Here is an 11,956-nt window from a genome sequence, read left to right as displayed (position 1 = left end):
ATTACAGGTGTGATCTATTTTCTTCAATGAATAAACAACTCTCACTTGTTTCTTTACAAAGTTGTGGGGGGCACTGTACCCCTCAGCCATCCTACTTTTCAACCTTGCACTTCACTTTGGGTTCTTCTCACTAAATCTACTAATTAATTTTCATGTTCTTTCTTTTCTTTTTTGGGGGGGCCACACCACAGCATATGGAGGTCCCCAGGCTAGGGGTCGAATCGGAGCTGTAGCTGCTGGCCTATGCCACAGCGTGAGCAACTCAGGATCTGAGCAGCGTCTGCAACCTACACCACAGCTCACGGCAACGCTGGATCCTTAACCCACTGAGCGAGGCCAGGGATCGAACCTGCGTTCTCATGGGTGCTAGTCAGATTCGTTTCCACTGAGCCACGACAGGAACTCCCTCATGTTCTTTCTTTTTCTTTTTTATTTATTTTTTCCGCTGTACAGCATGGGACCAAGTTACACATACATGTATACATAATTTTTCCTCGCATTGTCGTGTTGGGATGTAAGTATCTAGACATAGTTCTCAGTGTTACACAGCAGGATCTCATTGTAAATCCATTCCAAGAGCAATAGTTTGCATCCATTAACCCCAAACTCCCGATCCCTCCCACTCCCTCCCCCTCTCCCTCGGCAACCACAAGTCTATTCCGCAAGTCCATGATTTTCTTTTCTGTGGAAAGGTTCATTTGTGCTGTACACTGGATTCCAGTTGTAAGTGACATCACGTGGTATTCGTCTTTCTCTTTCTGACTTATTTCACTCAGGATGAGAGTCTCTAGTTCCATCCATGTTGCTGCAAATGGCATTAGGTTGTTCTTTTTTATGGCTGAGTCATATTCCATTGTGTTTATAGTCCACATCTTCCTAATCCAATCATCTGTCGATGGACATTTGGGTTGTTTCCATGTCTTGGCTATTGTGAATAGAGCTGCAATGAACATGCGGGTGCATGTGTCTTTTTCAAGGAAAGTTTTGTCCGGATAGATGCCCAAGAGTGGTATTGCTGGATCATACGGAAATTCTGTGTATAGATTTCTAAGGTATCTGCATACTGTTCCCCATAGTGGCTGTACCAGCTTACATTCCCACCAGCAGTGCAGGAGGGTTCCCTTTTCTCCACAGCCCCTCCAGCACTTGTTATTTGTGGACTTATTAATGATGGCCATTCTGACTGGTGTGAGGTGGTATCTCATGGTAGTTTTGATTTGCATTTCTCTTATAATCAGCGATGTTGAGCATGTTTTCATGTGCTTGTTGGCCATCGGTACATCTTCCTTGGAGAAATGTCTATTCGGGTCTTTGGCCCACTTTTCCATTGGGTTGTTGGCTTTTTTTGCTGTAGAGTTGTATAAGTTGCTTATATATCCTAGAGATTAAGCCCTTGTCCATTGCATCGTTTGAAACTATTTTCTCCCATTCTGTAAGTTATCTTTTTGTTTTCTTTTTGGTTTTCTTTGCTGTGCAAAAGCTTGTCAGTTTGATGAGGTCCCATTGGTTTATTTTTGCTCTTATTTCTGTTGCTTTGGGAGACTGACGTGAGAAAATATTCATAAGGTTGATCTCATGTTCTTTTTTGATTTGTGTTTTTGGTAACCACTTTTATGTCATCTTCCACTTGGATTTTTCATTTATTTTTCCCTTTCCAATTCACCTGACAGACACCATAAAATCTCCTTTTCTTTCATCTACTCTTGGTTATCCAATGACCCAAGAGCATTTGGGTTCATCTTGTTTGAGTCTCTGTACTTTCTGCAATTGGATGTTTCCTTCTTCAAGTTAGAAAAGTTATCAGCCATAATTTCATTAAAAGCATTTTCTATCTATTTCTCTCTCTTCTCCTTCTGGAACCCTCAAATTATGAATGTTAATACACATGGGGTTGTCTCAAAGGTGCCTAAAACTATCTTCATGTTTAAATTCCGCTGTTTGCTGTTCCGTTGGGGCGATTTCCATTATTCTACCTTCCACGTCGCTTATGTCTTCATTTCCACCAGTTAAACTGCTCTTCATTCCTTCCGGTGTATTTTTCCTTTCAGTTATTGTATTCTTCCGCCTTGAGTTCTTCTATATTTTCAAGATTTTTTATTTGAAGTTCTCTCTGTGTTCATCTATTCTTTCCCAAGTTTAGTTGGCATTCTTATTACTTTGGCTTTGATCGCCTTATCAGATAAATTGTCTCTGTTTCATTAGGTTTCTTTCCCAGAGGCTTTGTCTTGTTCTTGCCTTTGAAACATATTCCTCAGTCTTGTAGTTTTCTTTAACTTTCTGTTTGTCTCTATGAAATGAGGTGAAATAGTTATCCACCCCAATCTTTTCTTTTCTTTTCTTTTCTTTTTTTTTTTTTGTCTTTTTTAGGGCTGCACCTGCAGCATATGGAGGTTCCTGGGCTAGGGGTTGAATTGGAGCTGCAGCTGTGAGCCTACACCACAGCCACAGAAAGGCCAGATACTTAGCACATTGAGTGAGGCCAGAGATCGAACCTACATCCTCGCAGACACTATGTTGGGTTCTTAACCCATGAAGCCACAATGGGAAGTCTGGAATCAAGTCCTTTTAAAGAAACAACCCCTGCAGTATTGCTACCACTCAGATGTGACTGCGTCATGAAGGCTCTCTGGATCCTTTGTATGTCCAATGCTAACATAACCACTTGTCACCAAACACAGGACCCTCACCTCCAAGATAGACTTCCCCACCCCTAACATGAATAGAAGATGTAGTGGATTGAGTGGTCACTAAAAATTCCTGCCCTCCTAGAACCTCAGAATGAGACTTCATATGAAATAGGTTTTCTGTATAGCAGAAATTAACACAACATTGTAAATCAACTCTACTTCAATAAAAATTTTTAAAAATAACCATGCATATACCTGTCTCCACCTCCGTTCCCTAACGGATCATGTGCCTGGTACCTACCTGATGGGCCAGAAAAGGCCATGTGACACCTCTCATTCCCAGAACCCTAGATGATTGGAATATGCAGATTTTTATCTCACGCTGAAGAGTTAGAATCTGGAGTTCCCGTTGCGGCTCAGTGGGTTAAGAACCCGGCATAGTGTCCATGAGGGTTCAATCCCTGGCCTTGCTCGGTGGGTTAAAGATCCACCACAAACTGCATTGCAAGTCACAGATGTGGCTGTGGCACAGGCTTTGTAGCACTAGCTCTGACTGGATCCCTAGCCTGGGAATGTCCATATGCCACAGGTGTGGCCCTAAAAAGAAAAAAAAGTGAGGATCTGCCCTAGTCCTAGGGTGGTGACAGCTGCCCCCCTCCCCAGTAACCCACCCGCCATGAAAGCTGTGGGCTCTGGGAGAGAATTCGTCCCAATTTCAATCTAGAGCCTGTTGTGGAAGCACAAGCCTGGCCGCCCACCTTAACTCGCCTTCTGCCCTCCCCGTTTCTCAGTCACTCTTTGGCCCTCTGTACTCAGACTTCCATTTCTACCAGTGACAAAAACTACTCCACCAAAGGGGTCCAAGGAAGTCCAGAAAATGCCTTCCAAACCCACATCGGTCATTTTCCTTCTGACCTAGTGAAACAGTCTTCCCCTCTGACTTCTGTAGCGTGATATTTTTATTCCACTTTTTATGTGTTTACAAATAATTACGTTTACTGAATAAGTTGTTTATGAGGAAAATGACTTGTTTATTGAATAATTATTTATAGAATATTACAGATTACAATGTGCCCCACACGGTGAGCTGGGCAAATTTTAGTGACTGAGGACGTGTTTCTGTGCAAAGGCAATAAGCTTGCTAGCAAGTCATTGTCAGCCTAAACTATTTCCAAAGACCATGTTCCTTCCTAAGACTTGAAGGTTAGAAGTTCCCTGGTAGCATAGCAGGATAAGGATCCAGGGATATCACTGCTGTGGCTTGGGTACGATCCCTGGCCTGGGAACTTCTATGTGCTGTCAGTTCAGCCAAAAAAAAAAAAAAAAGAAAAAAAGAATTGAAAGTTAAAGTCTAATTTTTAAAAATTCCCGGAGGTTCCATTGTGGCTAAGGTTAAGAACCAGACTGGTATCCTTGAAGATGGAGGTTGGGTCCCTGGCCTCACTCAGTGGGTTAAAGGATATGGCGTTGCTGGAAGCTGTGGCATAGGTCACAGATGTGACTCAGATCTGTCATTGCTGTGGCTGTGATGTAGGCCGGCAGCCGCAGCTCTGATTTGACCCCTAGCCTGGGAACATCCATGTGCCATGGGTGCAGCCCTAAAAAGACAAAAACTCCCCCTTAATTTTTAGGTAACAGATAAGGACATAACATGTAGTGGTTTAACATGTAGTGAACTACAGAAAAAGGACTTATTTAGCATTCAGCACAAAAATAGAAAAAAAAATGGAATATGTTAGAACAATATGTAAAAGCAAGCTGAAGAAAGTAAGATGTTTATGGAGCTAATTTCACATTAAAAATAAAATCTCTTCCAAGTGTCATTTCTTCCTTGAGTGTAACTAATACCAGAAAATATTTTAAAAATGAAATAATCCCTCAGGCTATATTACCTCTATAGAATTCCATATAAAAGTCAATAAATAAATCAGAGTAAACAGAAATTAAGGTGCACAAGGACAAGCAGAGGTCCTTTTTCTTGCCCTTCCCCCAAAACCCAATCTCTCATCCACAAAACCACTTACTCTTTACATATTTGTCAAACAAGAGTTTAATAGATGACAATATTAATATAACAAAGCATCTCAGTCCAGAGCAAGAAACAGGGTTAACATTCACAAAGGCAAGGAGAACAAGGGTAGGGGGCTGTCACATAGTGACCACGTCCCAAGGGCCACGCCACTCCTTGGCTTCTTCAGGACACGCCTAAGTTCCCGAGACCCCTGGCTCTCTCTGCCTCCCTGGCCAGCTTGTCTGCCCTCAAGGCCATAGCCAGCCTCTCTCTTGCTTTCTTCACTTTCTGAGCCTGCCGGCGAATATGGCCATATGTTATTACTGGTTGTTTGCAGAGGGACTCGGGGAGGAAGAGCCCCAATCCCGGGATCATCTCTGCCCCATCTGAAGACTGGGCAGGGATGGCCTTGGTGCTGGGGTGCAGTGACCTTGCACCAGCAAGGCTGTTGGATTCAACTGCACCACCAGGGGCAATGTCGCGGACTACTTTTGCGCTGTCCAAGGTACTGAAAAGGTCTCCTTCTGGACTGCAGGCCTGGAGCCCCTGCAGTCTCCTGAATGCACAGACTTGCTGGGGCTTCTTCAGGGTCTCCTCTTGTTGACTGCGCCTGACCTTGTTGCCAGGATGAGCAGTTGTCTTTGTGACTGGCCTCTTGAAAATGCAGCTGGTGAGCCTTAGAGGAAGGCCAGATCTGTCACGATGTCTCTGCTTGGTCCTGGCTAAGTGGACTTGTCTTTTCTCCTCCAGTGCCTGGGGCATCATATTTCTCTTGAGCTTCTCCTTGGAAAACAAAAGGAAATGTGAAATTTGAAGACAAGGGCAGATGAAACCTCCATCCCTCATGGAGAATGTTCTTGGCTCATTTGGAGAACCACCCTCCTTTTTCCCTGGAGAAATGGGTCTCCAGTGACACTGTATCACCATCTCTGAGAGGGTTGTTAAAACTCATATTTCTGGATCTCCACCCAAGTGTCCGGGATGGAAACAACAATTTGCATTCCTTAGTGTTCCCAGCTGATGCTGCTGGTACCGGCATCACACACTGAGAACTGGATCCTGGGACATCCAGCAGATGTAAGTCAAGGACAGAAAGGTCAAGGTCATTATCCAGCACCAATTCCAGACTCTTCCCCTCCACCATCCTCCTTTGGAGCTGCTTTCCTCTTCCCATCCCTCTCACTGCCAACTACACATATGCTGGCACCCCTAACACACCACCTTTTGGACATGGGGATCCCAGGATCCCAAGACATAAAACTGTTTTCTTTCTTTTCTTTTCTTTTTTTTTCTTTTTTTTTTTTTTTTTTTTGATTTTTAGGGCCGCCCGTGGCATGTGAAATTTCCCAGGCTAAGGGTCGAATCAGAGCTTCAGCTGCCAGCCTACACCACAGGCACGGCAACTCAGGATCTGCAGCCTACACCACAACTTACAGCAATGCCAGATCCTTAACCCACCAAGCAAGGCCAGGGATATAACCTGCATCTTCACGGACATTATGTCAGGTTCTTAACCCAGTGAGCCACAATGCAGAGCTGAGCCACAAGAACCTGAAATGGATGCTTTTTAGAAGTGGGTCTGATCTCACATCTTCTCTATATCCACACCTTCTTCTAGGCAATCCCATCCACTTCCCTGACTTCAACATTCGTTGTTAATGAATTAGAAAATCTCCCCAAATGCCTGAGCTGGTTTCAAATCTGAGACCCAGATACTCATTTGCCCACACACCACATCAGTGATCATATCAATGACTCAGCTCAGGGTGGCTGGGTCCCAAGTTGAACCAGTTATTTTTCCAAATAAACCACCCTTATCTCAGCGTCTGCTAAACTCAGTGATCCTAACTAAAACTCCATCTGCCCTTGAGCATCGTTCTGGACGCCCTGCCACCCCTATCACATAACCGTCCACTTTCCATCCTGAATCCACCTAAATTTTTCAACTTTGGAATAACTTGTGAGCATCGTTCAATCCTCAGAATACCATTTCCACAGGGTTACCTTACTCTGTGTTAATTTTTTCCATGTAGTTTTTCTCACTAAATTGGATACTCAGTGAAGAGAGGACTATGGGAAACTGAAGGTTCTGCCATGCCCTATTTATGTATCGCTTTGTCCTTTGAAGGTGCTCAGATACCTTTGATGAAAGCAACTGATTTAAAGTCATAAAAACTTTCTAGATTTTTGGAGTTCCTGTCGTGTCTCAGTGGTTAACGAAGCTGACTAAGAACCATGAGACTGTGGGTTCGATCCCTGGCCTTGCTCAGTGGGTTAAGGATCCGGCATTGCCGTGAGCTGTGGTGTAGGTCACAGACGCGGCTTAGATCCCATTTTTCTGTGGCTCTGGCGTAGGCCAGCGGCTACAGCTCCAATTAGACCCCTAGCCTGGGAACCTCCATATGGCGGGGGTGCAGCCCTAGAAAAGGCAAAAAGACCAAAAAATATATATATAAATTTTCAAATAAATTCGCCCAACTTCAGGTATACAATGACATAATCTCTTTTTGCAATAAATGGTCACTAAGATTTTAAACCCTTTGTCTCTGTAATCCATCATAAGACTCTAATCACATTAATCTGTTTAAACTGTATAATAAGTGTATAGTTCCTTTTTAAATCCCTCATTTCTCTTTAGAAGATCTTTTAAAAAGGGAAACCATAAACCTAAACCCGTTGTGGCTCGGCTCAGTGGGTAATGAACCTGACTAGTATCCATGAGGAGTCAGGTTCCATCCCTGGCCTTGCTCAGTGGGTTAAGGATCTGGAGTTGCTATGAGCTGTGGTGTATGTAGTTTGTAGACTCAGCTTGGATCTGGCATTGCCACAGTGGCTGTGGTATAGGTCGGGGCAGCTACAGTTCCGATTCGGCAGCTACAGTTCCAGATTGGACCCCTAGCCTGGGAACTTCCATTTGCCCCGGGTGCGGCCCTAAAAGGCGCGAAAAGAAGGAAACCGTATCTCATTTAAATCTTTCCTTTTGTCATGCCATAACTATTAATGCCCTTTTTATTACTCAAGGTGTCTCATTTTGGTGGGAAAATTACTTGATCTTTCAATTGCTGCAGCTCTTATAATATACCAAGTTGTTATATCCAAACCTGTGACCCAGAATTTCGCTCAACAAAATCATTGTCCCAGTTTATTTTAATCTTGGTGAGAGGAAATAACAGTAATGCATGTTTAAGAGTATTAGGTTGATTTAATGCTGTGATGACAATAAGACCAACTCAAAGACAGGGGGAAAGAAGAAGATGTGGAAGAAGAGAGGAAAAAGCTGGAGAAAGAGAGGTCAGAAGGGTTAAAGGGTGAAAGGCTAACAGCAATTACCAATGAGGACGAGGAGGTTAGGGAAGCCCTAAATAACTAAGGACATGTTTGAGCAAAGAACTGAATTTTAAATACATTATGGGTAAAGAATTTCCCAGAGAGGAAAACAATTTAAAGTAGGACCAAATACCGTAGGACCAAAAACTACTTCCACTTTCCAGCGATTTTAGTTAAAAAGAAAGATACATTTTGTCTACTATCCTAGACTTCATATCCTAGTTCTTATTATACAAAAAGTATACAAATCCCAAAGAAGTTTTGATACGAACACAAAGGAAATAACCTTCAACAAGGTAACTTCTTATTTTAAGAGCTAGTGTTCGCTAATTTAAAAGAGATTTTACAAAAGGAGAAAGGATACAAATGAACATTTTACCCTCGGTATGGATGTATGGATTCCACACTCACCAGACGATGATGCCGGCTTCTAAAGCTAGTGGATGCAAGGTTCTCCATCTTCCACACCACTGAGTTGTTTTCTGACCCACTGCTGAGATGCAGACGGCCTGTGGTTTGCTGGAGAATACACTGGCTTCTGCCTCTGCTTCCCCTTATATAGAGGGAGTGGATAATCCAATCAGTACATAATCCAATCCATCCTGGATGAGCCAATCCATCTCATCCATAGATGAATGTGGATAATAGATCCATCAATAGATGGAAAGTAGACAATCCAATCCATCTCATCAATGAGATTTGAGAGATTTCTTAATCAGATTCAGCAAGGCATTCAATGGATCACACACCAAGATCAAGTGGGAGTTATTCTGAAGATGGAAGGTTAGTGCCATATTCGCAAATCAGTGTGACTCACCATGTTAAAACAAATAAAAAGCACATAATCATCTCGATAGATGCAGAACAAGCATCTGACAAAATTTAATACCCATTCGTGATTAAAACTCTCAACAAAGTTGGTATAGAGGGAACATATCTCAACATAATAAAGGTCATTTATGATAAACCTACAGCTAACACTCTGCTCAATAGTCGAAAAGAAAAAAAAAAACTGAGAGCTTTAAAATCAGGAAGAACACAAGGATGCCCACTCTTACTATTGCTATTTAATTTGGTATTGGAAGTCTGAGACATAGCAATCATGCAAGAAAAAGAAATAAGACTTGAAAAAGAAATAAAATTGTCATGATTTGAAGATGACATGATCTTTTGTATAGATAAACCTAAAGTCACCACAAAAAGACTATTAGAACTAATAAATAAATTCAGAAAGTTACGGAATTCAAGATTAATATACAGAAAAATGTAGTACTTGGCGAGTCAGACGGTGCTTCTAAAGCGTTATCACCTTGTCCATGTCCTGAAAAGAGGGGTAGGCACTTTGCAACTTGTTTCCATGGGCATCTCTATCCTTAGCAGTTAATGTTTGACGTTAACATTGTCACTTCAGCAGGTGCCCTTGCCTTGGAGAAAGGTGACAGCAGAGCTGCTGATCTTTGTGGTGGAATTTGGGCTTTGTTTTCTCTCCTTTATGTGAGGACCTCTCCCTGCCCAGTATTTGTCCCTTCTGGCTGTTTCATTTCGAGTTTCCTTCCCCCTTTTTCTCTTTCTCTATCATTAGCCCAAATAGGGAGTAAAGGATTTTACAGCAACAATTGCATGCATTCTCTGCCTTGGTGTCCTCTACTGATAGTTTCACCCTCTGAAGGCTGGGATGGGCTGGGATGACAGGAGGTGCAATTGAGGGGTTGTGGAGCCCTCAATCTCTGGGGAAAGCGAGAACCTGTCTTATCCATGAGGCCAGTGTGGGGTGAGGAGTGAGAGTGGTCATGCACAGAACGAGAAGCCAAATTGTGCACTCGATTTCCTGCCCTCCAGCCAGGGAAGTTTCTGGCACCTCCATTTGGGGCAGAAGAGGTCCTCATGCAAAGGAGAGAAAACAAAGCCCAAATTCCACCACAAAGAACAGCAGCTCTTTGCATCTTTGGTGTAAGCATCACGTGGTTATCAAACCATGGGATTTCCTATCCTTAGATTTGTGGAAGTTACAGTGGGGGAAGGGCTGCCAACTTCATTCTGGAAATGGACTGCTCATACCTAACAGTATACCCTGAACATAGTTTCATGTAACTAAATGTATCTTTACATTTTATTTCTATGCCTGTCAGATGTCATTTCACCTGGATTTGTCAAGCCTTGTTCACCCACTTTTGGACTTTTGATGTGTTCCTAATTTTCTGTGACTGTCAGAAATACAGAAATGATCAGTGCTTTTTAACAAGCTTTTCGTATGTCTCTGAGTGGGATCAAGACATATATTCAGCGAGTTCCTGTTGTGGCTCAGCAAATTAAGAATCTGACTATCATCCATGAGGATGCAGGTTCGATCCCTGGCCTCGATCAGTAGGTTAAAGGATCCGGCATTGCCAGGACCTGTGGTGTAGGTCAGAGTCACAGTTCAGATCTGGTGTGGCTGTGGTGTAGGCTGGCAGCTGCAGCTCAGATTTGACCCCTAGCCTGGGAACCTCCATGCGCTGTGGGTGCCGCTCTAAAAAAACAAAACAAAACAAAACAAAACAAAAAGAATGTCATCAGACATAGAAGTTCTCAAAATCATCACTACATAGAAACCTGCATTGGAAAGATCCTGGATAAAGTGCATCATAAAGGAGAGAAAACCCCAGGGGGATGTTGTCATTGACGAATGAAGTAAAACGGATTTGATGTCTCAAAAATATTTGGCAAACCCTTTAAGAAGGGGAATGATAACCAGAGTGACATATAATTGAGGGTCTACATCATGTCAAGGGTGGAGGTTGGGGGAGACCCAGTGATAACTTTCTCCTAAAAATTAAAGTGCTCTCTAATGAGGCAAAAAATACAGTTGTGCTCTCAGAGATGCTCAGGGTGTGTAAAATTATGACCAGTGATTCTCTTTGCCCCCTCAGACCCTCACTCCGTGTGCAGCCAGAGCTGTGTTCCAGGACTCAGGAAAATTCCAGAGGAAGGAAAGCCCATCTGCTGCTTCCTTTGTGTTTTTTGCCCAGGGAGAGAAATTTCCAATCAGACAAGTAGGAAACATATAACTAATCCATATTACAATCACTGTTGTTTCCCAGTTATGGGTAATCTCTTGTCTGCCTGTGCTCTTCCAATCAGGCTCCACTGTGGCACTGATTCCAATGGACAGTCTCACTCTGAAGTCTCATCATGGACCGGGCTGAAGTCTGCCATAAAATATAACCTATAGAATCATCCAGGCAGAGTGCAAAGAGGCTCTCTTTTCTTTCTTTCTTCCTTCCTTCCTTCCTTCCTTTCTTCCTTCCTTCCTTCCTTCCTTCCTTCCTTCCTTCCTTCCTTTCTTTCTTTCTTTCTTTCTTTCTTTCTTTCTTTCTTTCTTTCTTTCTCTCTTTCTCTCCTTCTCCTTCGTCTTTTTTTTTTTTTTTAACTTTTTAGGTCCACACTTGTGGCATATGGAAGTTTCCAGGTTAGGGGTCCAATCAGAGCTAGTGCCACAAAGCCTATGCCACAGCCACATCGGTGACTCGTGATGCAGCTTGTGGTGGATCCTTAATCCACTGAGTGAGGCCAGGGATCAAACCCAAGCCCTCATGGATACTAGTCAGCTCGTTACTGTTGAGCTACAACAGGAACTCCGAAAAATAATAGGATCTTTAATGGAGGAGTAGGCAAGAAATTTTTTTAAATAATTTTTGATTGATTGGTGGATTGATTTTTCTTTTCTGGCCACCATGGGGCATGTGGCTTTCCCAGGCCAGGGATCAGATCCACGCTGCCGTTGTGACCTACACGGCTGCCACTGTGGCAAGGCAGCTGAATCCGTTCGCCCACTGCACTGAGCCAAGGATTGAACCTGGGTCCTGGCACTGCAGAAATACCACCCATCTCATCGTACCACAGCAGGAACTCCTATCGCCTATTTTTATAAATAAAATGGAATCAAAACACAGCCATGCCCATTAACTTACATATTGTCTGGGACGGATTTTATGCTGTAGCAGCCAAGATG

General features: G+C 43.1%; 1 protein-coding gene across 1 annotated transcript; it reads right to left on the bottom strand.

Moving 5' to 3' along the window:
• Positions 1 to 4,684: 4,684 nt before the first annotated feature.
• LOC110259658 (methyl-CpG-binding domain protein 3-like 2B) lies at positions 4,685 to 10,316 on the bottom strand. Its single transcript, XM_021085140.2, has 2 exons — positions 8,377 to 10,316; positions 4,685 to 5,421 (listed from the first exon to the last, which is right to left on the bottom strand). The coding sequence occupies exons 1-2, from the start codon at positions 8,422 to 8,424 to the stop codon at positions 4,822 to 4,824; spliced, it is 648 nt and encodes a 215-aa protein (XP_020940799.2). The 5' UTR covers positions 8,425 to 10,316; the 3' UTR covers positions 4,685 to 4,821.
• Positions 10,317 to 11,956: the final 1,640 nt, after the last annotated feature.

Source organism: Sus scrofa, chromosome 2 (genome assembly GCF_054392235.1).
Source record: "Sus scrofa isolate SSC_HxYL_T2T_F1_AM1 chromosome 2, Sscrofa_HxYL_maternal_Yorkshire_Landrace_v2.0, whole genome shotgun sequence".
NCBI lineage: Eukaryota > Metazoa > Chordata > Mammalia > Artiodactyla > Suidae > Sus > Sus scrofa.
Note: the sequence above shows the minus strand (reverse complement) of the source record. Positions and strands in the feature narration are given on the sequence as shown.